The 27,350-nt window shown below is 39.7% G+C and overlaps 1 protein-coding gene across 2 annotated transcripts in view; it reads left to right on the top strand.

Annotated features, from left to right (window-relative positions):
* The window catches only part of TXNRD3 (thioredoxin reductase 3), a 61,139-nt gene that overhangs the window by 18,895 nt on the left and 14,894 nt on the right, over positions 1 to 27,350 (top strand). Inside the window, exons 7-13 of one of the 2 annotated variants that reach the window (XM_021695011.1) lie at positions 5,762 to 5,904; positions 7,652 to 7,767; positions 8,900 to 9,125; positions 10,330 to 10,422; positions 19,998 to 20,074; positions 20,670 to 20,826; positions 24,654 to 24,761. In XM_021695011.1, the coding sequence (XP_021550686.1) occupies positions 5,762 to 5,904; positions 7,652 to 7,767; positions 8,900 to 9,125; positions 10,330 to 10,422; positions 19,998 to 20,074; positions 20,670 to 20,826; positions 24,654 to 24,761 (920 nt within the window). The remainder of the gene's footprint in view (positions 1 to 5,761; positions 5,905 to 7,651; positions 7,768 to 8,899; positions 9,126 to 10,329; positions 10,423 to 19,997; positions 20,075 to 20,669; positions 20,827 to 24,653; positions 24,762 to 27,350) is intronic. The other variant, XM_021695010.1, reaches the window with a different exon arrangement.

Below are 27,350 nucleotides of genomic sequence, written 5' to 3'. Positions count from 1 at the left end.
CCAAAGGGAGTAAGAGAGTCATTGAGGGGTGTCAGCAAGGGAGGAGCCTGAACAACAGTTTGGAATCTGGATCCCTCTGGTGGCACCAAGGAGTTTAGAAGGCTGGAGGTGGGGAGGGGGGCAAGTCCAAAGACAGGGAAGTGAGGTGGGGTGCTGTCACCTAACCCAGAGGAGAAATGACCAGGCCTGGGCCAAGACTGATTTTGGACTGGAGAATGTGAAGTGGATTTAGAGGATTGAAGGCCTGGAATTGACAGGCTCGACGTGGATGGGTGATTTTGTCTCTTTAGAATAACATTATGGAATTTCTAAAAAAATTACAGGGACTGGTCTCCCAAGAGATTTTGGTGGAGGAAATGTGTGCATGAGCATATCCTTCCTGGTGATTTGGCTGGGCCCCCCAGGTCACAGAGTGGGTGGAAGGTGAAGGAAAGGAAGGAATCCCAGAAGAGGGAGTGGGTGACAATGCAGTGTATTTGCTGAGCTGGAAAACAGGCAGGTGTGAGTTAGTGGCCAGGTGTGGTGGAGTTCAGCATAATGAGTTGTGGCTGGACAGATTCTCCATGGACAAATTTCCCCAGACACTCAGCTCTGTGGAGAGCTTTGGGTCCAGCTTTAGTTGCAACTGGTTGTAGATAAAATGGTCTTTGCCCTTGGCAGTTTAACTTTGGGGTCATCTTCACTTTCAAGAATCCTTCTCCTCGAATCCTTCATCTTGTATGGGTTTTCCCCTGAAGAACACCTGGTGGGAATTCGCTATCAAGGGATGGTTTGTGCTTGAGAGAGGTCTAGGCAGGGCCTGGGTTTGCAGCCCAGGTGGTGGTTGAAGTCTTAGGAATTGCTGAGAGGGGCTGGGGAGGCCCTATGGATGGAAAAGAATAGCAGACACAGACAGGATCCTGAGAAATGTTAATACCTAAGGGGTAGGTGAGGAAGATGAGGAAAACCCAGGAGAGTCATGTCACAGAAGCCAGGAGGGGCTAGATTTTTAAGGATAAGACTTAGGGCTTAGAGAGTCTCCGAAGAGAACCATCTGGAGGGAAAAAGTGCCGGAAGGCCAAATGGATTAGGATTTGAATTAGGTACATTTTAGATTGGCAATTAGGTAGTTAAGGAGTCTCTCTCTCTCTCTCTCTCTTTTTAAAGATTTTATTTCTTTATTTGTGTGTGTGTGAGAGAGAGAGAGAGAGAGAGAACACAGCAGGGGGAGGAGCAGAGGGAGAGGGACAAGCAGACTCCGTGCTGAGCACCAAGCCAGATGTGGGGCTCGATCCCATGACCCTAAGATCATGACCTGAGCCGAAATCAAGAGTCAGACACTTAAGTGACTGAGCCACCCAGTCGCCCAAAGGAGTCTTTTTAAAACTAAAAGTGTTTATAGCCTGTTTTAATAATTCTAAAATAATCGAGGCCAAGTGGGGAGGAAACACTGAATGCCCCATAATGGAGAAAGGCCATGAAGAATGGAACTGTACACGTGGTCTGTGATGAGGACAGCCAGGCAGGGAGGTGTGTGGGTAACTCTCCATGCAGGGTTCCCCACAAGTTAATGACTTCTGGGTGTATCAGCCCTGCCCGGCGCCCGCAGCCCCACGCTGCTGGGGCCCTGCATGTTCGGCAGGGGCGGGGCGGACAGCAGGGTGTATGCTCATGCCACTTGGCCTCACCTGAGGGTCCAGGTTATGTTCTTGAACTTATCTCCGTGCTTAATATTCTTAAATACTTTCTAATTCCCTCAAGTGTGTAAAATCTTGTTCCACATATACAAAAGGCTTCTAAGTTAGTTTTGAGTTGCTATGCTAAGAAATACCTAGCTAACCATCACATGGAATTTGGGGCTTAGCAGTTTTAGGAATAGGCTTCATGGAATGGCCAAGAGAAGTCCATAGAATCTAAGTGGTAAGAGAAAGGAACTGAAAGCATGCCGAAATCTTGGTGTGGGAGAATGTTCTAGATACTTTGGTTCTTGATGTTGGTAGAGGAATAATGGATTAAAATAAATTTAAAATGTATATATAATTTCCAGATCAGAAATTGAATATAGAACTTCCAAGAAAAAGGAAATGGGAAATTTACAAATAAACAGCATGAAACTAACTTAAAACAAGCAAAAAACAACCCAGAAAACAAGACGGCAGACAGACATAGGGACAGTCTTTTACATATTAGATAATAAAGCTGAATGAATAAACTTCTCAAGTTGTGTAGACAGAATTCATCTGTGTGCTGTTTACAGGACACACACCTAAAACCAAAAGAGATAATTGTTGAGAATACAGGAATTTTAAATTTTGAAAAGACTAACTTAAATTTTCCTATTTAAAATGAAATAGATGGGAAATTTTTAAATAGGTGGGAGAAGCTGTATCAGGGAAAGGCAAACCAAAGCAATGGCAGTTAATATCAGATAGGGAGACTACAAGGCAAAAAAAAAACCCCACAAAAGCATACACACACACACACACACACGGCGCGCACACACACACACACATATACCCCACACTGAGGAATTAATGATTTAGCACCCTCCCCAAAATAGAATCAATGAACAAAACCAAGAATATATTTGAAAATGCAAGTAAGTAGGTAGGCCTTTGGCAAATCCAGTCGGGGAAACAGGAGAGAGAATTCATACAAATATGTAACATTAGGGGTCTTGAGAAAAGAAAGATAACTACAGAAAGAGAAGAGAAAAAACAAATTCAGGATACAAATTAGTGGTAAGAATTTTAAATATCTTGATGAAAAGGAGTATATTCTAGGAAAATATAAATGACCAGGATGGACTTGAATTATTAAAGAAAACATTGCCTAAGGACAACCAATTCTCCAAGACACTATAAATTTACATGTAAATTTCCTCAAATCTTCAAGGAAAGACACTTTTTAAAATATTTAAACTGTTCTAGAGTTTAGGAAAAAATGGAAAGTTCCACCTTTTTTTTTTGAGGCTGACTTAACAGTGATACAGAAAGATAGTGTAAAAATAGAAAGCTATTGCCATTTGCAACGACGTGGATGGAACTGGAGGGTGTTATGCTGAGCGAAGTAAAGTCAATCAGAGAAAGACATGTATCATATGACCTCACTGATATGAGGAAATCTTAATCTCAGGAAACAAACTGAGGGTTGCTGGAGTGGGGGGGGTGGGAGGGATGGGGTCGCTGGGTGATAGACACTGGGGAGGGTATGTGCTATGGTAAGTGAATTGTGCAAGACTGTTGAATCACAGATCTGTACCTTTGAAACAAATAATGCAATATATGTTAAGAAAAAAAAAAAAGAAGAAGATAGCAGGAAGGGACGAATGAAAGGGGGGAAATTGGAGGGGGAGATGAACCGTGAGAGACTATGGACTCTGAAAAACAAACTGAGGGTTCTAGAGGGGAGGGGGGGCGGGTGGATGGGTTAACCTGGTGATGGCACGTTCTGCATGGAGCACTGGGTGTTATGCACAAACAATGAATCATGGAACACTACATCAAAAACTGATGATGTAATGTATGATGATTAACATAACAATAAAAAATTAAAAAAAAAATAGAAAGCTATAGCCCATAGAGCTAGAAGATTCTAGAAAAAACAAATCCTCTCCAGCAGTGACTAAAAGAATGCACTGTGACTTCTGAGGGTTCATTCTGGGGATACAAGAATGAGTCATTAGGAAACCAGAGTAAGGATGCTAAAATCCACATGATGACCTGGATTCTAGCTCCAAAGGCATTTGATAAAAATTTCACATCCATTATAGCTCTTAAAAAAAAAAAAGTCATTAAACTAAGCAAAGAAATGGACACTTTTTTTACATGATGAAGAAAAGTCAGATGTAAATATTTGATGGAGAAGAGCTTGAGGCATTTACATTAAAGTCAAGAATCAAACAGGGCAGCCCACTTTCACTACTACATCTGCATTATTTTGGGGCTTCTGGCCAGTGCACTAAAATGAAGAATAGGAAAGAAAAAGTACATACTTGAGAAGAAGGAAGAAAAAGATATTATAAATCTATAATATGAATTATATACAAGATACCTAGAACATACAAGAGATCGAGCTAAAAATGTCAGAACTAATAAGAGTTCACTAAGTTGCTCGGAGGATATATGTGTAAAAATCAATAGATTTCTTACATTAGCAATAAGAAGTTAAATAAACAATGGAAAATTGCAACAAAATGATAGAATAACTTGGGATAAATTTACTAGGAATGGACAAAATATATAAGGAAAGAATAGAAAAGCATAACAAAAATATACTGAGATTTTTGGATGGGATGTCTCAATATTATAAAGACATTATCTAAAATTTAATTTGTAAATTTTATTTAAGTCCAGGAAAAACCTCAACAATTTTTTTTTTCTTTTTGGAACCTGACAGATTATTCTAAAGTTTGTATTGAAAGTAAATATATGAGAATAGCTCTGCAGCCTTTGAGGAAGTATGGGAAATGATTTTTCCCATCAGTAGTTAGAATTGTGATACTGTTGCAAAGCTTAAACAGGTCAATAAAACAGTAGAGCATGTGGTTCCAAAGTGCTAGTCCCTGGGCTTGCCTTATCAGAATCTCCCAGCGGGAGCTTGTCCTGACTCTGTAGGTTTGTGGCAGGTCCAAGGATTTGTATGTTTCAACCTGATTCCCAGAGGATCCTGATGTGCAGCCATATTTGGGAAACCCTGATGTAGAGTGTCTCTTACAAGAAGAGCCAGAAACAAAAGGACACGTGAAGTGGGAATCTAACTGACAAGGTCCTTGGGAGAAATGGTTCTTGGAAGGTTAGAGGAGTAGCTTTTCTGGACTAGAGGGGAAGAGGTAGCTTAGGATCTGAGGGCATGTGCCATTGTGGAGAGGCTCATCCCTGCTAGGCTGGCCTCTGTGTCTTACAAACACAGTGCTGCACGGAGGCTGATTTCTCCTTCAGGAGGCAGCATCAGCAGATGAGGTGAACACTAGGAAATCATTCCCACCTCGAAGATACAGGGATGATGAGGAATTTGATTCCATCACTTCCTGCTCCAATTGCAACAGGAAATGAGTAAACATTGTAATATAAATGGTGGGCAGTGGTGAGCAGAAACCACATTTGTCGTAAAGAAATGTAGGATCTTCGCTATCATAAAACCACCACCAAGTGAACCAAAAGGGAGTGGCCCAGGCTGGTCTGGTCAGGGGATGTGTGGTGCTCACTGACCTGAGACCCACTTCCCTTCACATCTGGGACACCATGTGCAGCAGACCTCACAGAGCACAGTGGCCTTGGGGTGCTCCCGAGTAGGGATGATCTTCCTGCCTTGTGATGTTTTGGACTGTTCTCCCCATTCTTTTTTCCATGGATTTTTTTTTCTTCTTTTCAGAACTCTGCTGTTTGCTTATGTTTTGTATTATAAAAGAGGAAGAAGTACAAACCATAACTGGCCTAAAAAAGATTTCAATTGCTAGTTGTCTTGTGTTCACTTCTTGATTCTTAAAGCAATATATAGTATGGCTCATGTGTGGTTGTATATGATTGAACATTAAAAATAAAATTCACTTGGGGCGCCTGGGTGGCTTAGTCAGTTAAGCTTGATCCCAGAGTCCTGGGATCGAGCCCCGCATGGGGCTCCCTGCTCAGCGGGGAGCCTGCTTCTCCCTCTCCCTCTGCCTCTCCCTGCAGCTCATGTTCTTGCTCACTCTGCTCTCTCTCTCTCTCACAAAAAAATAAATAAAAAATTTTTAAAGGAAAAAAATTTGCTTTATACCTTCATTCTGGTTATTTGTTTTCAGTGAGGCATAACTGGGAGACTATGACAGAAGCGATTCAAAATCACATCGGCTCTCTAAACTGGGGCTGCAGGTTGTCCTTGAGGGAGAAGGCCGTGGCCTATGTCAATTCCTATGGAGAATTTGTTGAACATCATAAAATAAAGGTACTGTTTGTTTTGTCTTGTTTGTTGCTTTTCTTTACTATTGCTTGAACTTGCCTTGATCTGAAATTCCCTGCATGTTATGGACTCTCACTGACCTATGCACACACATTGCCTTTTGTGCACCTGTTTCTTCCCCATTGTTGTTGATTCCACAGGTCCTGCTAAATTGTAGGAATTGCCTTTTAAAGAGCTCTTCATTTAAAGTTATTATTTGCCTTTTGATTTTATTACTACCTTAAAAGAAAATGTTTAGACTAAATAGTTGAAAGTTTAAAAGACAAAAAAATGAAAAATTTTAGCAGTGTAATTCTTTTTTAAAATGAAACCTTAGGGGGGATGGGCAAAATGGAATGAAGAGTCACGGGGATGAAGGTACAGCCTCGGGAATTAGGCAGGGGTGTCGTAGTAGCTGTGTGGGGACAGATGGCAGCTACACATGCGCTGAGCATGGTGTGATGTATAGACTCACCAATCACTGTGTTGTATACCTGAAACTGATGGAACATTGTGTGTCAACTGTACTTCAGTACAAAGAATAATTAAAAAAATAAAAATAAAATGAAACCTTAACTAGAACTCCAATATGTCATTCAAAGGTGTATTAATAAAATTAGTATGAAAACTAGTGTATTTTTATAAGCTTTGTAATGTTTCATATCATAAGAGCAATATGTAATGAAAATGAGATCGTTTTGGTGAACACGAGAATTTTAAATTGGAGTTATAAAAGACAATCAGATATAACCCTCAACACCTAGTTTATTTTTGAACTCTGCTTTCCTGGCACAGTGTGCAGTGATCTTGGGGGGATTTGAGGTTGTTTTGTAGTCACTTATTATCTCTGGAAAGGTGAGATGGTCTGTCAAAAGCTGCCCCTTTTGAAACCATACATGGGCCAATTTGAATTACATCACTCACATGAAAGAAAGATCATAGAACTATGAGTCAGGTAGTTTTATTTCTCAAATTGTGGCATGGCCGGCATGGTTGGTTGAATAAGCCAGTCGTTCGCAGCCGTACCTGCCTCTTTTCTGCGTTTCCGCATTTAGTGATAAGCAGGGTCTCCTCAGTTGCTCCAGCAACTCCCCTCCCACCCCTGCAGCCGGCGCTTGTTTCTCTCTTTCCGGACCCTCTAGAGCAAGTGCCTGTCTCCAGGCTGCCCTCCCTCCATCCCACCATTTAAACCACCCTCTTGTTTAAACACCTTCATTGGTTTTTGAATTTTTTAAATAAATTATTTGTATAATTGAAAATGGGCAAACAATGAATAACCTTTCCTGGTTCCCCATAGCTGAAATCTTGAGAATGGCAAATAAAGGTGTTAACATTTGGCACGAATCTGTTTCCCTTCCACTGGGACGTGTTCCCCCCTTTCCGGCCACTTTCTGACCACTTGCCACTCCCCAGACACCTGCTACTTTCAGGCCTGTGTGCTTTTCTGCGCACTATTCTCTCTGTAGGTTTCCTTTCTTCTCAAATCCTCTCACTTTCTTGTCTCCACTTGAAATACCACCACCTTTGAAGCCGCCCTCGACTGGTGTTCCAGTCCCCTATTCCACCTCCACTGGGCTCTGTTGGTGATATTTTATGAAGACTTCTTTTTTCTCTGTTGGTGCTTATCACACTGCATTATTATATTTGCATGTCCGCTCCTGTTGGGTGGGAAGCTCTGTAACTAGTTGTCCGGGGTGTCTGATACCCTACCGTGTTTGTAGAAGAAGTTGAAATTTACTTTTCTCTTTTCAAGGCAACCAATAGAAAAGGACAGGAAACTTACTATACTGCTGCAAAATTTGTCCTAGCGACAGGCGAAAGGCCCCGCTATTTAGGAATCCAAGGAGATAAAGAGTACTGTATTACTAGGTAAGATTAAATAGGCTATTGTAACCATAAATTATGTTATGTTTATGTGCCCAATTTATTTAGTCCCTGGTATTATTTCACAAAAGATTTGAATTGATGACAAATAAAAAGTATAACACAAGAAGCTAAGCTTATGTTAACCATATTGAAGCCCAGAGAAAATAAGGTTAGGTAAGTAATAAGGTCAAATTTATGCACACATATATGCTGTATGATTCTAGGTAATTGCTCAACGAGGTCTGGGAAGTTGTCTCTAAACTTCATGGAAGCCAAAGCAAAGAAGTAAATACAAATAGCTTTAGGGTTTAGTGTCTATATGATCTAATGAACCAGTTGATCAGGAGAAGGGTGGCTGTTCCTAATACTGGGATTTAATAGTAATTATCCCTGGATGGTTACAGAGAGGACATTGTATAATGCAGGACAATGACTTTCAAACTTTTTTCACCAGATGCACATACGCAACTGATGAGTTATTGAACACTACATCTGGAACTAATGATGCACTATATGTTGGCTAATTGAATTTAAATTAAAAAAAAAGAAATGTGTTTTTTGTGACACTGTTGTTCAGGTGAACACACACACACGCATGTGTGCGCACACAGACACACACACTCAAACCAAACCATATTTCTTCTTATCTCATATAATGTAGTCTAATATTTTCTATTCTTTTTTTTTTAAGATTTTTTATTTTATTTTATTTATTTGAGAGAGAGAGAATGAGAGAGAGCACATGAGAGGGGGGAGGGTCAGAGGGAGAAGCAGACTCCCTGCTGAGCAGGGAGCCCGATGCGGGACTCGATCCAGGGACTCCAGGATCATGACCTGAGCCGAAGGCAGTCGCTTAACCAACTGAGCCACCCAGGCGCCCCTATTTTCTATTCTATTTCATTTTTAAAACACCTTCACTTGTGATCCACTAATTTGGTTTTGAAAAACCTGAGATATACTTCTTACTCTATAGTGGACACTCTTACAAACTCCAAAAGGCTCTTTCTGTTCATGTTTCTTCATTCCAGCACCAGGTTGCTATGCCAACAAAAAACCACTACACATCGAAACCTACATGTTCATTTTTACTTCATTTTTATTGCCGACGTGTTCCTTTTGTTGTTTTATTTTTCAGTGATGACCTGTTTTCTCTGCCTTATTGCCCTGGCAAAACATTAGTGGTGGGTGCATCTTATGTCGGTCTGGAATGCGCAGGGTTTCTTGCTGGCATTGGCTTAGATGTCACGGTTATGGTGCGCTCAGTCCTTCTTCGTGGCTTTGATCAAGAAATGGCAGAGAAAGTGGGTTCCTACATGAAGCAACATGGTGTTAAGTTCTTAAGAAAATTTGTACCTGTGATGGTAAGTCTGAAAGGCATTTGGAATTCCTTTTATTTTCAGGTTTTTAAAAATTCTCTTTTTAGTTTTTTATTCTAGCTCTCCTTACTTCATTTCCTGAAATAAATTAGTCCGTACTCAGTAGGACACCTTAAAGATAGTGGTCCCACCTCCAGTCTACATAACTGACCTCCACATGTCCCTCTGTCCTCCCTGCCCCTCCGCCTGTATGGGAAAGTGTCCTTGCTCCTCTCACGCCTTCTGTATGTTCTTACCTTCTCTCACCTTGTCAGGGATGCTCCATCTTCAGTTAACATCCTTTCTGCTCTGTCAGTCCCACCAGTGTCTCTCCTCTTCAAACAAATAAGCCCTCCCTTGCCCTCTCTGCCCTTTTGGCTGGGTCCCTGTTTTTCTTTTCCTGTTTACAAGGAAACTTCTGTACATGCTCCTTCTGGTTTCTTGCCTCCATTTTCCACTTCAGCCAACTCTCAGCTGCTTCCATCCCTGCTCCTCCTTTGAAATTACATGCTGGGGTCTGTGGCCAACTCCATGCTGTCAGATCCAATGGTCATATCTCTGCCCTTATGGAGTGGGGCTTCTGGGCAGCATTCGGTGAAACTGACATTCCTTCCATTTGAAACACTCTCCATCCTTGAGCTCTCTGGTCCCACAGCCTGTGATTCCAAATCTCCTCAACCTGTAAATGTCAGAGCACTGGCTCCCTCTTCTCTTCTCTGCACTTGTTACCTGGGTGGTCTTCTTTAGGTCCATACTTTATTATCTCAATGCTAATGGCTTTCAGATTTATATATCCTGCTCAGGCATCTCTCCTAAACTCCACACCCATTTACACATTTGGCTATGGGATATCGCCACTTGAATTCCTCATAAGCATTTCAGATTTATTAAGACAAAAATGAAATTCTTGGTTTTCTTCCTAAGTGTATTCCCCAGCTCATCTTTCTGGCCTATCTCAGTACTCAGTAGGTGGTACTGAAGTCTACACAATTTATTAGGTCAACACCTGGAAAACATCATTCATTCCTCCTATTATGCCTCCACCAACTAATCCATTAATTTATTTCTACCTCCAAATTTTACCTTGTTACAGTCCTTTTTTCTCTGTCTTTACTTAGTCGAAAAACCTACATACGCACACATGTACACCCTCTGACCCATTTATTTTGTCACCTTTAGACAGAATCATTATATTACTTATCCTTACTAGGTTCAGCAGTTGGAGAAAGGTTCACCCGGAAAGCTGAAAGTAGTGGCTAAATCCACTGAAGGACCAGAAACTATTGAAGAGGTATATAATACAGTAAGTTTTTATTTTATAAGCAGTAAAGTGGTTGAACACACTCATAAATTAGCACAAATGAAGTTTATGGGAAAATTCTTAGGCTTAACTTTTTTCCTTTTGATTCTTTGTAAAAACTATAATAAAATGGCAGGTAGTTGAGCTGTTGACATTTGGTAGTTTTTGGTGTACATGAAAAATATAAGAAAATATGTGTGTATGGATAATTTATACATAGAATAAAATCTGGAAGCAGATATATCTGACTTATAAGTACTTCTGGAGCATTAGATATCTTTTACATTTGGGCATTTGAATATTTTCAATAAAAATTGAATATATCTTATAATCAAAAACAATAATAAAGATCTTTTTATTTTTTTTTTATTTTTATTTTTATTTTTTTTAAAGATTTTATTTATTTATTTGACAGAGAGAGACACAGCGAGAGAGGGAACACAAGCAGGGGGAGTGGGAGAGGGAGAAGCAGGCTTCCCGCGGAGCAGGGAGCCCGATGCGGGGCTCGATGCGGGGCTCGATGCGGGGCTCGATCCCAGGACCCTGGGATCATGACCTGAGCCGAAGGCAGACGCTTAACGACTGAGCCACCCAGGCACCCCAAGATCTTTTTATTTTTAAAAACAATATAAAATCTGCAAACAATGTGAATTGTCCATGGACTATATTGGGTGGCAACAGTTCTAATTTAAAACTGATGATATTTGGATGTCAACATTTCTTTGGTAAATCATAATGATACATTTATGTTTTATATACTGATATATGTGTGATTATTTTTAGTTAAAAAAAGGAAACAATATGGGGAGGATCAACAAAGCCAAAAAATAAGAAAACAAACAAAATAAATCAACCCCAGTTGAGAGTTTTATTAGAATTTTATCAGATATATAAATCAATTGGTAACTTTTTATTGCAATATTTAGTCTTCTCTCCATAAATGTGGTATATCTTCCTCTTAATTTAGGTTGTCCTTTAATAATAAAGTTATAAATTTCTCTGTATGCAAATCAAGAACACCTTTTAGATTTATTCCTAGGTATTTAATGTATTTTTATGTAGTCATAAATGGTATTTTTTGGGGAAAATGTCATTGTCTTTAACTGTTGCTGGTGTATAGAAATGCTGCCAATTTGTGTGTTTTGATTTAGTATTCCATAATCTTGCTAAACTCTTATTTGATAATTTATCTTAGATTATTTTGAATTTTCTTTCTATGCCTTCATACTGTTTGTAAATAACAGAAGTTTTGTTTCCTCCTTTCTGCTTTTTTCCTTTTTATTTCTTTTTTTTGCATAAGTACACTAGCTGGGACCTCCAAGAAATGGCAGTGGCAGGCATTTTGTCTTGTTCTCAGTATTGAAAGTTCTCAGTGTTTCATCATTAAAGAGTAATGTTTTCTGCAGGATTTTGTTAGATATTCTTAATTAAGTTAAAGAATTTCTTTTCTCTTTCTTGTTTGCCAAGGGTTTTTTTGGTTATTTCTTTTCTGTTTTTTAAAAATCACAAGTGGATGTTTGGTTGTAACAGTGTTTCTTTTGTAGCTGTTGATCAAAAATTTTTTTCTTTAATCTGTAAATGTGTTGAATTACATTGATTTTCTAATGTTCAACCAACTCTGTGTTCCTGGTATAAACCCAACTTGGTAATGGTTCTTTTCATATATTGTTGGATTTGGTTCTTGAGAATTTTTGCATTAATATTTATGAATTGTATTGGCTCATAATTTTCCTTTCATATATTGAACTTTTCAGATTTGGATATCAAGGTTGTTTTAGCTCATGAAAGAAGTTTGGAGTATATTACCTCTTTCTCTGTTCTCTGGAAGCAGTTTCATAATATTAGAATTGGTTCTTTGTCTGTTTGATAGAATTCACTGATGTAACCATCTGAGCCTATAATTTTCTATAGGTATATGTATTTGACCACTGATTGAATTTCTTTAACAGTCTTAGGGCTTTTAAGGCTTTCTATTTTTTCTTGAGTTACTTTAGATTAATTATATTTTCCTAGTAATTAGTTCATTTCTTCTGAGTTATCGAATATAATGGTATAAAGTTATTCACAGTATCTAAATTTGTAAATTGTTAACTTTTATAATAAGGTGTAATTTACATGTAGTGAAATGCACATATCTTAGATGTACAGTTCAGTCGGTTTTGAAAAATGCACATTTGTGTAATCCATACACATTTGAAGGTAACAGAATATTTCTACGAGTTCAGAAAGCTCTCCTATATCGCTTCCCACTCCCTGACCCAAACAACCCTATTCTGATCCTGTCACCATAGACTAGTTTTACCTATTCTAGATGTCACAGGAATGGAACTATATGATACATACTCCTCATATTCATCCATATTGTGTGTCTGTAGTTAGTTGTTCTTACTATATAAATTATATGATTATAAAATTGTATGAGTATACCACAGTTTGTTCATTTTCCTGTAGATGAACACCTAGGCTGTTTGTGGTTTGGGCTATTGTGACTAAAACTGCTATGAAGATTTCTTGTGTAAGCCCTTGTGGACTTATATTTTCGTTTCTCATGGGTAAATACCTAGGAATGAAATTAAATGGTCATAAGATGGTTTCTATGTTTAACTTTTTGAGAAACTGTATAACAGCTTCTATATGAGTGAATCATTTCATATTTCCACCAGCTGACAGGGGAGTTTTGGTTGTCCCATGTCCTCAACATTTGGGCTTGTCTGGATTTTTCATTTTAGCCATTCTAGTGCATGTGTAGTGGTGTCTTATTATGGTTCTAATCTACGTCTTCCTGATGACTAATGGTGTTGAGCAACTTTTCATGTGTTCACTGTCCATTTGTTATATTTTCCATTATGAAGTATCAGCTCACATCTTTGGTCCGTGTTTTTTTATTCAGTTATTTGAATTTTATTCTTGAATTGAGGGAGTTTTGTACATCTCTTGGATACCTTCTGTTTTCAGGTAGATATATTGTGAATATTTTCTTCCCATTTGTGACTTGCCTATCATTTTTTATAGCATCTTTTGATGAACAGTAGTTTAAAAATTTTTATGAAGTCCAGTTTATTAATTTTTTGCTTTATGGTTAATGCTTTCTATGAGCTCTAAGGAATCCTTTCACCCAAAGGTCATGAAGCTATTCTCCTAAATTTTATTCTTGAAGCTTTATAATTTTATCTTTTATGTTCAGGTCTGTAATACATCTTGAATTAATTTTTGTTTATACAATGAGGTAGGAATATGGGTTTTTTTTCTTCAGTATGGGTATCCAGTACCATTTGTTGAAAAGACTTCCTTTCTCCACTGAGTTGCTTTAGTGCCTTTATTGAAATCATTTGACCATTTAACTGTGGGTCTGTTTCTACATTTCTTTATCCCATTGACCATTTGTCTCCTTTCACGACATTGTTTTCAATACTGAAGCTTTATAGTAAATTTTAGACTGGTGGAGTAAGTCCTCCGGTTTTGTTTAGGTCCTTTACATTTCCATATAATGCAGCTTGTCAATTTCTACCAGAAAAAAATCCTGTTGAGATTTTTTTCTAAATTTTTTTATTGTTATGTTAATCACCATACATTACATCATTAGTTTTAGATGTAGTGTTCCATGATTCATTGTTTGTGCATAACACCCAGTGCTCCATGCAGAATGTGCCCTCTTTAATACCCATCACCAGGCTAACCCATCCTCCCACCCCCCTCCCCTCTAGAACCCTCAGTTTGTTTTTCAGAGTCCATTGTCTCTCATGGTTCGTCTCCCCTTCCAATTTCCCCCTCTTAATTCTTCCTCTCCAGCTATCTTCTTCTTTTTTTTTTTTCTTAACTTATATTGCATTATTTGTTTCAGAGGTACAGATCTGAGATTCAACAGTCTTGCACAATTCACAGCGCTTACCAGAGCACATACCCTCCCCAGTGTCTATCACCCAGTCACCCCATCCCTCCCACCCCACCCACCACTCCAGCAACCCTGTTTGTTTCCTGAGATTAAAAATTCCTCATATCAGTGAGGTCATATGATACATGTCTTTCTCTATTTGACTTATTTCGCTCAGCATAATACCCTCCAGTTCCAGCCATGTCGTTGCAAATGGCAAGATCTCATTCCTTTTGATGGCTGCATAATATTCCATTGTTTTTTTTTTTAAAGATTTTATTTATTTATTTGAGAGAGAGAGAATGAGAAAGAACACATGAGAGGGGGGAGGGTCAGGGGAGAAGCAGACTCCCTGCCGAGCAGGGAGCCCGATGTGGGACTCGATCCAGGGACTCCAGGATCATGACCTGAGCCGAAGGCAGTCGCTTAACCAACTGAGCCACCCAGGCGCCCCGCATAATATTCCATTGTATATATATATACCACTTCTTCTTTATCCATTCATCTGTCGATGGACATCTTGGCTCTTTCCACAGTTTGGCTACTGTGGACATTGTTGCTGTAAACATCGGGATGCATGTACCCCTTCGCATCCCTACATTTGTATTTTTGGGGTAAATACCCAGTAGTGCAATTGCTGGATCATATGGTAGCTCTATTTTCAACTTATTGAGGAACCTCCATACTGTTTTCCAGAGTGGCTGCCCCAGCTTGCATTCCCACCAACAGTGTAGGAGGGTTCCCCTTTCTCCGCATCCCCGCCAACATCTGTCATTTCCTGACTTGTTAATTTTAGCCATTCTGACTGGTGTGAGGTGGTATCTCATTAAGGTTTTGATTTGGATTTCCCTGATGCTGAGCGATGTTGAGCACTTTTTCATGTGTCTGTTGGCCATTTGGATGTCTTCTTTGGGAAAATGTCTGTTCATGTCTTCTGCCCATTTCTTGATTGGATCATTTGTTCTTTGGGTGTTGAGTTTGATGAGTTCTTTATAGATTTTGGATACTAGCCCTTTATCTGATATGTCATTTGCAAATATCTTCTCCCATTCTGTCGGTTGTCTTTTGGTTTTGTTGACTGTTTCCTTTGCTTTGCAAAAGCTTTTTATCTTGATGAGGTCCCAATAGTTCATTTTTGCCCTTGCTTCCCTTGCCTTTGGCGATGTTTCTAGGAAGAAGTTGCTGCAGCTGAGGTCGAAGACGTTGCTGCCTGTGTTCTCCTTTAGGATTTTGATGGACTCCTGTCTCACATTGAGGTCTTTCATCCATTTGGAGTCTATTTTTGTGTGTGATGTAAGGAAATGGTCCAGTTTCATTCTTCTGCATGTGGCTGTCCAATTTTCCCAACATCATTTGTTGAAGAGACGGTCTTTTTTCCATTGGACATTCTTTCCTGCTTTGTCAAAGATGAGTTGACCATAGAGTTGAGGGTCCATTTCTGGGCTCTCTATTCTGTTCCATTGATCTATGTGCCTGTTTTTGTGCCAGTACCATACTGTCTTGATGATGACAGCTTTGTAATAGAGCTGGAAGTCCGGAATTGTGATGCCGCCAGCTTTGCTTTTCTTTTTCAACATTCCTCTGGCTATTCGGGGTCTTTTCTGGTTCCATACAAATTTTAGGATTATTTGTTCCATTTCTTTGAAAAAAGTGGATGGTATTTTGATGGGGATTGCATTGAATGTGTAGATTGCTCTAGGTAGCATTGACATCTTCACAATATTTGTTCTTCCAATCCATGAGCATGGAACGTTTCTCCATTTCTTTGTGTCTTCCTCAATTTCTTTCATGAGTATTTTATAGTTTTCTGAGTATAGATCCTTTGCCTCTTTGGTTAGATTTATTCCTAGGGATCTTATGGTTTTGGGTGCAATTGTAAATGGGATCGACTCCTTAATTTCTCTTTCTTCTGTCTTGTTGTTGGTGTATAGGAATGCCACTGATTTCTGTGCATTGATTTTATATCCTGCCACTTGACTGAATTCCTGTATGAGTTCTAGCAGTTTTGGGGTGGAGTCTTTTGGGTTTTCCACATAGAGTATCCTATCATCTGCAAAGAGTGAGAGTTTGACTTCTTCCTTGCCGATTTGGATGCCTTTGATTTCTTTTTGTTGTCTGATTGCTGTGGCTAGGACTTCTAATACTATGTTGAATAGCAGTGTGATAGTGGACATCCCTGCCATGTTCCCGACCTTAGGGGGAAAGCTCTCAGTTTTTCCCCATTGAGAATGATATTTGCTGTAGGTTTTTCATAGATGGCTTTTATGATATTGAGGTATGTACCCTCTATCCATATACTCTGAAGAGTTTTGATCAAGAAAGGATGCTGTACTTTGTCAAATGCTTTTTCTGCATCTATTGAGAGGATCGTATGATTCTTGTTCTTTTTTTTGTTAATGTATTGTATCACGTTGATTGATTTGCAGATGTTGAACCAACCTTGCAGCCCAGGGATAAATCCCACTTGGTCGTGGTGAATAATCCTTTTAATGTACTGTTGGATCCTATTGACTAGTATTTTGGTGAGAATTTTTGCATCCATGTTCATCAGAGATATTGGTCTGTAATTCTCCTTTTTGATGGGGTCTTTGTCTGGTTTTGGGATCAAGGTAATGGTGGCCTCATAAAACGAGTGTATTCTGTTGCTTTGGGATGGAATGTTCTGAATATGTCTGTGAAGTCCATTTGGTCCAGTGTGTCACTTAAAGTCTTTATTTCCTTGTTGATCTTTTGCTTAGATGATCTGTCCATTTCAGTGAGGGGGGTGTTAAAGTCCCCCACTATTATTGTATTGTTGTCAATGTGTTTCTTTGCTTTTGTTATTAATTGGCTTATATAATTGGCTGCTCCCATGTTAGGGGCATAGATATTTACAATTCTTAGATCTTCTTGTTGGATAGACCCTTTAAGTAGGATATAGTGTCCCTCATCTCTTATTACAGTCTTTAGTTTAAAATCTCATTTGTCTGATATAAGGATTGCCACCCCAGCTTTCTTTTGGTGTCCATTAGCATGGTAAATGGTTTTCCACACCCTCACTTTCAATCTGGGGGTGTCTTTGGGTCTAAAATGAGTCTCTTGCAGACAGCATATCGATGGGTCTTCTTTTTTAATCCAATCTGATAGCCTTTGTCTTTTTTTTTTTTTTAAGATTTTATTTATTTGAGAGAGAGCACATGAGAGGGGAGAGGGTCAGAGGGAGAAGCAGGCTCCCCGCCGAGCAGGGAGCCCGATGCGGGACTCGATCCCGGGACTCCAGGATCATGACCTGAGCCGAAGGCAGTCGCCCAACCAACTGAGCCACCCAGGCGCCCAGCCTTTGTCTTTTGATTGGGGCATTTAACCCATTTACATTCAGGGTAACTATTGAAAGATATGAATTTAGTTCCATTGTATTGCCTGTAAGGTGACTGTTACTGTATATTGTCTGTGTTCCTTTCAGGCTCTCTCTTTGCTTAGAGGACCCCTTTCAATATTTCTTGTAGGACTGGTTTCGTGTTTGCAAATTCCTTTAGGTTTTGTTTGTCCTGGAAGCTTTTTATCCCTCCTTCTATTTTCAATGACAGTCTAGCTGGATATAGTATTCTTGGCTGCATATTTTTCTCATTTAGTGCTCTGAATATATCCTGCCAGTCCTTTCTGGCCTGCCAGGTCTCTGTGGATAGGTCTGTTGCCAATCTAATGTTTCTACCATTGTAGGTTACAGGTCTCTTGTCCTGAGCTGCTTTCAGGATTTTCTCTTTGTCTCTGAGACTTGTAAGTTTTACTATTAGATGTCAGGGTGTTGACATATTTTTATTGATTTTGAGAGGGGTTCTCTGTGCTTCCTGGATTTTGATGCCTGTTTCCTTCCCCAAATTAGGGAAATTCTCTGCTATCATTTGCTCCAATACACCTTCTGCCCCTCTCTCTTTTTCTTCTTCTTCTGGGATCCCAATTATTCTAATGTTGTTTCGTCTTATGGTATCGCTTATCTCTCGAATTCTGCCCTCGTGATCCAGTAGTTGTTTATCTCTCTTTTTCTCAGCTTCTTTTTTTCCCATCATTTGGTCTTCTATATCACTGATTCTCTCTTCTGCCTCATTTATCCTAGCAGTTAGTGCCCCCATATTTGATTGCACCTCATTAATAGCCTTTTTGATTTCGACTTGGTTAGATTTTAGTTCTTTTATTTCTCCCGAAAGGGTTTCTCTTATAACTTCCATGCTTTTTTCAATCCCAGCTAGTATCTTTAAAGTGATGATTCTGAACTCTAGATCTGACATCGTACTAATGTCCGTATTGAGTAGGTCCCTGGCAGTCGGTACTACCTCTTGTTCTTTTGTTGAGGTGATTTTTAACGTCTTGTCATTTTGTCCAGAGCAGAACAGATTAATGAGAGAACAAAATGCTAACAGGGTAACAACGTCCCCAGAAAATATACTTCAAACAAATCAGAAAAGACCTTCCAGAAAGTGGTCGCTTTTCTGTTCAGAGAGTTGTCGCTATTCTTTTCTTCGATCTCCTGTTGAGTTTGTAGGTGTTCAGAATGGTTTGATCCCTATCCAGCTGAATTCCTGAGACCAGACGAAATCCAGGTCTCCTACTCCTCTGCCATCTTGCTCCGCCCCCTCTTCCTGTTGAGGTTTTTATCGGAATTATATTGATTATATAGACCAGTTTAGAAGAACTGACCATCTTAACAATATTGAGTTTTCCAGTGTGTGAACTTCATAGATCTTTCCATTTATCTATTTGTTCTTTAGTTTCTCTCCGCAAGATTTTATCATTTTGCTCTAGAGGTCTCTTGTGTGTTTTGCTAAATTTGTCTCTAAATATTTCATGTTTTTAAGCTATTATAAAATGGTATTTTAAATTTAAAAATTTTCAATGTTTAGTTGGTAGTATATAGAAATACAAATGATTTTTGTATGTTGACCTTACTGTAGATTCTTGGGGTTAACGTCTGCATATAAAGTCAGTTTTGTTCTTCTTTCCAGTCTGTCTGACTTTTATTTCTTTCTCTTGCGTTGTTGCACTGGTTAAGTCCTCCAGTACAACGTTGAATAGAAATTGCTTGAGAGTGGGCACCCTCATCTTGCTCCTACCTGAGAGGTGAAACATTCAGTCTTTCATCATTACTAGGATGTAAGCTGTAGATTTTTTTTTTTTTTTTTTTTTTACCAATGCCTTTTAACAGGTTGGGGAAGTTTTCTTTTATTCTTAATCTGCTGAGGACTAAATTAAAATTAAAATCCTCAAATGATATTAAATTTGTCAAATTCTTTCCCCATATCTATTGGTTAATGATTAAATTGTTTTCTTCATTATTTGGTTAATATGATTAACTACATTGATTGATTTTTGCATATTGAACCAAATTTGTATTTTGGGGACAAACCCCAGTTGGTCATGATCAATTATCCTTTTTAATGGCCCTGTCTCCAAATACATTACATTCTGAGGCACTGGGGCTTAGGACTTTAACATGTGAATTTGGTGCAGGGACATAATTTAGCACATAACATAGAGTTATTCAGATTTTCATGTGTGTGACTTAGTAAACTGTCTTTCAAGGAATATTTCATTTAAGCTGTCAACTTTATTGGCATAGAGTGTTCATAGTATTCTGTTATTGTCCTTTTAATGTCTAAAGGATCTGTAGTGATATTCCTTCTTTCATTCCTGACATTGACAATTTGTGTTTTGGATCTCACTCTAAATATAGGTTTTGTTAGCAATTGGTCGTGACTCCTGCACAAGGAAAATAGGTTTGGAGAAGATTGGTGTCAAAATCAATGAGAAGTAAGTACACGTGGGATCATTGCACTGTTGCTGCACAAAGCAAAATGTTTCTACAGATCACCTCTTGGAAATTCTCAGTTAATTACTAAGATGCAAAATTTTAATGCTGTAAGTTTATTTCACAAGAAGTACTGTGCAAGCTCTGTATTAATCAGTTTTTTTCATTAATGAATCAGTAACTCTTTAGTGTGTGCCTTAAAGAACTGATACATTAAACAGTGATTTTAAAAAATAAACTGTGGAAATGTCCTCACCCACTTTCTGATTTAGAGTTAATTTTTATGTTGTTGGTCAGGCAAGGAGAAAAATTTCAAAGCTCTAAGTGTGACTCTGGGGGACATCTGGACCTATCCTTGGCATCCAAAAAATGGGTATGGTTTCACCAACCAGAAAGGTGGTTTTTTTTGGAGCTAGAGAAACCCTTATGATTCGAGCCATTCATCTTATAGACATTGATGATCTGAGGTGCCTCTCTTCTTAGAGGGAGGTCTTTGCTCTATGTATTTAGTCATTTTCTCTTGGAAAAGTCGGTGTTAGTCATCCAGCAGTACAGAATGAGTCATAATGTATTTGTTTCCTTTCCAAAATCCAATAGGAGTGGCAAAATACCAGTAAATGATGTGGAACAGACCAATGTGCCCTATGTTTATGCTGTCGGGGATATTCTGGAGGGTAAACTTGAGCTCACACCCGTTGCCATACAGGCAGGCAAGCTGCTGGCTCGCAGACTTTTTGCTGGCCATTTGGAAAAGGTGAGTTTCCTGCTTTTGAGATGATATCTAGATCAAAATTGTGATTAAAAAAATCATTACAAAGAATACTTGTGTACTTGTTTTGCAAGTAAAGGGTTCATCACAGATAAATTAGTATTTAGTAATAATTTTCAACAAATACCGTTTGAGTGTCTCCTGTGTGCAGGATGTCATGCTAGGTGATATACAAAGGATTGGCATGGTTCCAGTCCCAAGGGGCTTCCCAGGAGAGTGGAGGATCATGAGTAATGTAAGACAAGGGGCAGTTAGTTGTAACTTATTGGGCTGGTAAAGGCATCCCAGATGGGCAGTCACTGGCCCTGGCTTCGTGCCTGCTGGTGTGTGAACCTGGTGAGGTTGTTTCAAGTCTCTGTGCCTCAGTTTTACCTCTGCCACGTGTGAAGGTGATGATTTCTACCATCTCCTGCACTTTTCATTGTCTGCAATCAAAGATGTGGGACAGGCTTTGTAGGATGAGTAATTCAAAACTGAGGTAGCACAGGGCTTTTCTGGTAAGTAGATAATGCAGATGCAAGCACCAAGCTCAGCAGGACTGTGAGTAGTCTGTTAGAGTTCCCAACTGGGGATGTCATGCTCTACTCCATGAGAGCACTGTGGACGTGTGGAAGTGTAGGCGGATGAAGGGCCTGTGTAGGGGTGAGGAAAGCTAAATGTTTTGTCCTACACAAAGAATTGTCCCTTCTATAATACTTAGAGCATTCAGGGTGTGTGCGGGCAGAACACTTGGGGATAGAGGAATACAACTGGGAATGAGGCTAGAAAATTCATTTGGTGCCAGCTCATCAAAAATCTTTTATGCCACAATAAAGAATTGGAATGGACTTCTCTAGGCAGTGGGAACTGTTGAAGACCTTTACATCCTCCATATTTCTGTTTAGAAAGATGTCAAACCACAGGAAGAATAGGAATAATCATCCATATTACCCTTCCATCTACATTCCCCAGTTATTAATATTTTGCCATTTGGCTCTCTCTTCTTTTCTGAATATGTATGTATACAGTGCGTGCATTTTTTTTCCAGAGCTTTTTGAGGTAAGTGGCAGGTCAATGACATTGGCCCCTATATACTTCAACATGCATCTCCTGAGAACAAGCATCTTCTTCCATAACCATAGTTTCATTATTCTATCTAAGAGATTGGACAAAAATGTGATACTGTTCAGATTTCCATTAAGTGTATGCACATGCATGTGTTTGATTCATGTGGTATGTTTAGCTCTTCTGACTCTTAAGTCTCTTTTAATCTGAAATGGTCCCCCTGTCTTTATTTACCTGCTTGTTTTGTTTTTCGTGACTTTGATTTTTGATGAGTCCAGACTACTTTCCTTGTAGAATGTCTCCTATTCTGAATTTCTCTGATTGTTTTGCATGATTAGGGTCAGATGAAATGTTTTGAGTATGTCTTCTTCACAAAGGATGCTGTGTTCTGCTTATTATATCACCCCAGGTGCCTCGTGAGGTCATGAAGGAAGACCTTGAACATATGGAGGCATTGCTGGATGGGGGCAACGAGGATGCAGCTCTGCTGGCCTCAGTGGGTGGGGCCCAGGATGCTGAACATTACAGTGTGGCAATGCAGTTAGCATTTCGGGGTGTATGAAGGCAGAGTAGTTGCCAAATGCTTTAAGAAGTTAAGGTGGCCGTCGGGTGGAGAGATCTGAAGATGCAGCAGTGTGTTTAGGGTATGAAGAAAGAAAGAGCTTAAAGGTACAGGACTAGAAGGAAGGCAAGAAGGGCAAGATTAAGTCAAGTTCAGGTGGAGGGGATGGTTTAAGATGTGGAGAAAGTGTTTTAGATGAAAGGGAGGAGCATTGAGGAATTTCTGTTGATTATTCTTAATTGATAGGAAATGGGAGATAGAGGCATCCTTTGAGAATGAGGCTTTCCCTGTAAGCCATGGGACCCAGGGTCAGCTGCTGGTCAATACAGCTGACCCTTGAACATCGTGGGTTTGAACTGTGGGTCCACTTACGTGTGGATTCTTTTCAGTAAACATGATAGAGGGCTGTAAATGTATTCTCTCTTATGATTTTCTTAGTAACATTTTCTTTTCCCTAGCTTACTTTATTGTGAAAATATAATATACATATATATAACATAAAAATATGTGTTAATCAACTGTTTACAATATTGGTAAGGCTTCCAGTCAAAGGTAGGCTATTAAGTTTTTTTGGGGGGGAGGGGTTCAAAAGTTATATGTGGATTTTTGACTGCATGGGGGGTCAGCACTCCAACCCCCACATTGTTTAAGGGTCAACTGTAAATGGATTGATGTGTATTTGCGGGCCTAACAGAAGTCAGAAAATACTAAGATTATCCCTATGGTTACGTTTTTTTTTTTTTCTAGCCATGTTGGAAAAAAGAAAAAAATGCTTGGCTCACCCATGATTTGCAGGTTCGCAAGTGTGAAGTGGTATTAGAGCATCTAAGTTAAAGATTCTAGGCTGATGTACATTATACATAATCCACCTCATTGATGTGGGGATACCTGGCGGTGCTTCGATTTGTTTTTGTTTGGGGTAACAAAAAGTAGAAACTTACGCACACTAGGCAGACTGAGGGGTTTTTTACAAGGATCCTGTGCATTAGTAAGTTGAAACACTGACTTAGAACAAGCTCCATGCTAGGGCTGGGCCACACTGCATTCGGAGCTAGAACTGGGGCTGGGGTCACAGCTGCTCTGGGGCCCCGGCACACAGGTGGGGGTTTCACAGGGGCTCTTCCAGTAGCCTTACTTGGCTATAGCTCCACAGGTGCATTTCTTCCTGTCCCACTACCACTGGGGGATTCTTCCTTTGCTTCTAGCTCATCTTCCTGCAAAAGAAAGAATTTGATTGACGTAGCTCACCTTTTTCTACATAGATTTCTGGCCAGCTTACACATTAGCTTTCTTTGGATTAGAGGTCACCTTTGACCTAATCACCTGTTACAACCTGTTGGTAGGGTTGGGGGGACATGTAGTGCTATGGGCAGTGTCGCCCCTTGAGGGGCTACTGATGGGCAGGCCTGGTGACCTTCATCTCTGGTTGTACCCTCCACCCTTTCTCTGCTCCTGCACGCTGCTCTCTCTCCAGGCATGGTTCTAATGGTGCTTGCACCAGTGTGTTCCAGTTCTCCATGCTGTCACAAAGACACTCTCTTCCAGGGAGGAATGCCACTGGCGCTCACATTCTCTTTCCCACAGGCAGCTTCATAGAGCTGCTGGAAGAGGCATGCAGAGCTCAGAGTCTGCAGTCTCCCTGCGATGTCCACTCACGCTCTGCCTCAGTCTCACAAGGGCTCTATGGGGATTCTGTCGGAACCACAGGACTTAGGAGATCCTGGTCCCCGTGTTAGCTGCCCCGCTACACTTATGCCATCTCCCCTTGATGGTCCAGGGCATTCACCCATTCCTACACTGTTAAACTGCTCCTCTGCTCATCTCCTCTGTGGCAGTTATGTGAATGGCCAATGGTGGCCTCAGCTTCCAATGAAATGGCGTGATTCTTGGTCACCTTGTAGAGGTACTTCAGGGGGAGTGGGGTCCGGAATCAGGGGGATGGAAATGAAACATTTTAGAGTGCAAGGTTGGGGCTCTGGGAGAGCCGGTCCCATTTGTGGGCCACTGGCCAGGGTGTGGTCTCTGCTCTGGAGTTGGGCTCACCCCCTACTTTGAGTGTAACTACAAATTCCCTGAAGTGGTGAAATGGAAGAATCAGTCACACTGAACCAGACTTATTTATTTTCCTCTTAGAAATGTATGTAATGTAGATTTTTGCTGTGAAAGGTGTCACAAAATAAGCGGATGTAATTTGTTTATCTTTCAGTGTGATTATGTTAATGTTCCAACTACGGTGTTTGCTCCTTTGGAATATGGCTGCTGTGGATTGTCTGAAGAGAAAGCTATTGAAGTGTATAAAAAAGAGAATCTCGAGGTAAGATTGTGTTGTACTGTTTACTTTTTCAGAATTTCTCTTTGAATCAGCTGACTTCGCAGTCACTTTTTGTTTTGCAAGTTACTGTAATGATTAGAGTGTAGGAAATCATATTCCTATTTTAGGAAAATCAGAAATTAAGTAATTTAAACCTTATTTCTCTAGCTAATAATAATAATACAGTTGGGGAAAGGGGGACAAAAGATGTATGCATTAGGACTTTCGAGTTATAAGTGACAAATGTCTATTTGAGTAGCTTATACAAGAAAGCACATGTTATTATAAGACTTTATGGAATGCAGGAGTATATACATGCAAGGCCTTAGGAAGGGAAGAGAACCAGGAACTGCAACACCATCTCAACTCATGTGGGTGTGTAACTTGTTCTTGTTTCTGCATGCAGACTTTCTTTGCCTCTGGAATGCACATAGCAGCCAAAATGTGCCCTTTCTTCTACAAACAAGTTTATTCAATAGTTCTGGTCTTAGGAGGACTCACTGTTTCTCAGTCTCAGTTCTGAATTATGGAAGAGGACACCTGATTGGTCTGAGTTGGATCAGCCATCCATCCACTTCCATTCAGCATGGCCGGAGTCAGGTTCCTGTCCCATCAACATGGGGCATCTGTGTTGTGGATGCGCTCAGGGAGGGGAGGGGGGCAGTTCCCAGGGTTGTCAGCCTGTTGTGGGCTGTAAGCTGTCAGATTCCCAAAACGATGTCCTTGGCATACATTTATTTCCACCTCCCCTTCGCCCCTGCCCCATCAAATCATAACAAACTTATAAATATTTTCTTACAGTGTAATTTGATGGGTAGTTTGAGTGGCTTTTTTTCTGCACACCATTCCAACATAGGAGGGATAGGGAGAATTAAAAAGAGTTGGAGGATTATTAGTACTTGATGTTTTCAACAGAAAAGATTTGAAATTTCATTCCTCTCCCTTGAAGTCATGTCAGTTAAAGGCAATTCGTTGAAATCACAGCGTTAGTTAAATGGCCTGATGACTAACTGAAGCTCTTATTTATATCTCTGATATTGGGAAAATGAGTGATTAAAACTTTATAATGTTATTTTAGATGGTTGTTTTCAATGAGAAATGTATGTTTTAGAGGACATTACTTGATCAATGTTTATAATTAACTCTTTGTAATAATGAGCCATTTTTTTCCTGCAGTGGTGAACTTTTTACTTGAGTCTTGGAAAATTGGTGGTAACAATTATGGATTTAACACTTAGTTCTAAAACTTTTGAAATTAACGAGAAATTAAGATAGAAAGGCAGGCGCATGAGAGGAAGCATGTAGAAGGCTATACCCCAGACATGGGAATATCTTTATAGAAAAAAAAGCTAGGTTTGTGGGGTTACTTTAGGTCTTTTTCCTAAGCTTCACTGCAGATCAACTAACCATTTCCTATATATTTATGTAGTGATTTGTTTGTTGTGTTTGACAGGACCAGAAATTTGATGTATTATTTTTTTTAATTCCTATTATGAAGAGATTTGAGGAAGCCTCTCAAAAATACATATATAATATTTTTTCAAAGTGAGAAAATCAAGGTGAAAAGAAAATGAGGGTAGGAAAAATTAGGATGGTGTTAGAAGAAGGCAAATTTGTCAGTTCACAGAATTCATGCCATAAAGTCACATAGATTGGCTTTACAATTAACCTAAAAATCTACCTCCTACTATCTGACTGAAAGAGGGAGAATTGACAAGAGATTTCTCAAGTTTTTACAAAAGGGGCATTGAGATACGGTGAATAATGGCCTTAAAATATCCCCTTGGTAAATACAGTAGTGGATTTTATAGAACTGTTTCTTATTAGATCCTGAAATGCAGTCCCGTGGCCTAATGCCACAGTGCAGTATAATAATAATAATAATAATAAAAAAAAAGTAGTTCCTGAAAGGGCCAAAGTAGGGCTGTGCTGATGTGCTTCTCTCTGGTGACCTGACTTAATACAAAATTGTTGAGTATCTAGAACCAAGGTTTTAACCTGTTTTAATATGAATTGCTTTGAGAATCTAATGATATTTTTGGTTCCCAGGGAAGACCCCCTCTACATGCTGGTGTACCTGAGAACCATCCTTAATTCCTCCTTGTTGGTCATCATCAATAGTCAGTTCACCAGGAAGTGCTTACCAGTTTGACTCCCAGAGTATGTCTTGTGTGGACCTACTTATTTCCATCCCCGCCCTCCCTGTCCCATGCCAGTCCACCATCAGCTCTTGCCTGTAGCCTTCCTCCTGGTCTTCCTGTGTTCACTCATGGCCCACTCCAGTCTGGTTATCACACATCAGCCAGAAGAGCTTTTAAAAACACAAATCAGTCATGCCATTTCCCAGCATAAAGCTTTTTAGTGATTTCCCAGTGCTCAAAGAATACAACCTGAACTCCTCACTTTGTTCTAGAAAACTCACCATGTTCTTTCCTATGGCACAATCTGTGGGCTTCTAGTTTCCTTTGCTTATTACAATGATATGGAAAAGCTCAGGGAAAACACCCCTGCCAACACTAGGGGAGATGTTACCCAAAGGAGACCAATAAAAAGAAACCATTGTTCTTCCCCCAGTGCCGTGATTCCATACCT

This window comes from Neomonachus schauinslandi, chromosome 1 (assembly GCF_002201575.2).
Source record: "Neomonachus schauinslandi chromosome 1, ASM220157v2, whole genome shotgun sequence".
Taxonomy (NCBI): Eukaryota; Metazoa; Chordata; class Mammalia; order Carnivora; family Phocidae; genus Neomonachus; species Neomonachus schauinslandi.
Note: the sequence above shows the minus strand (reverse complement) of the source record. Positions and strands in the feature narration are given on the sequence as shown.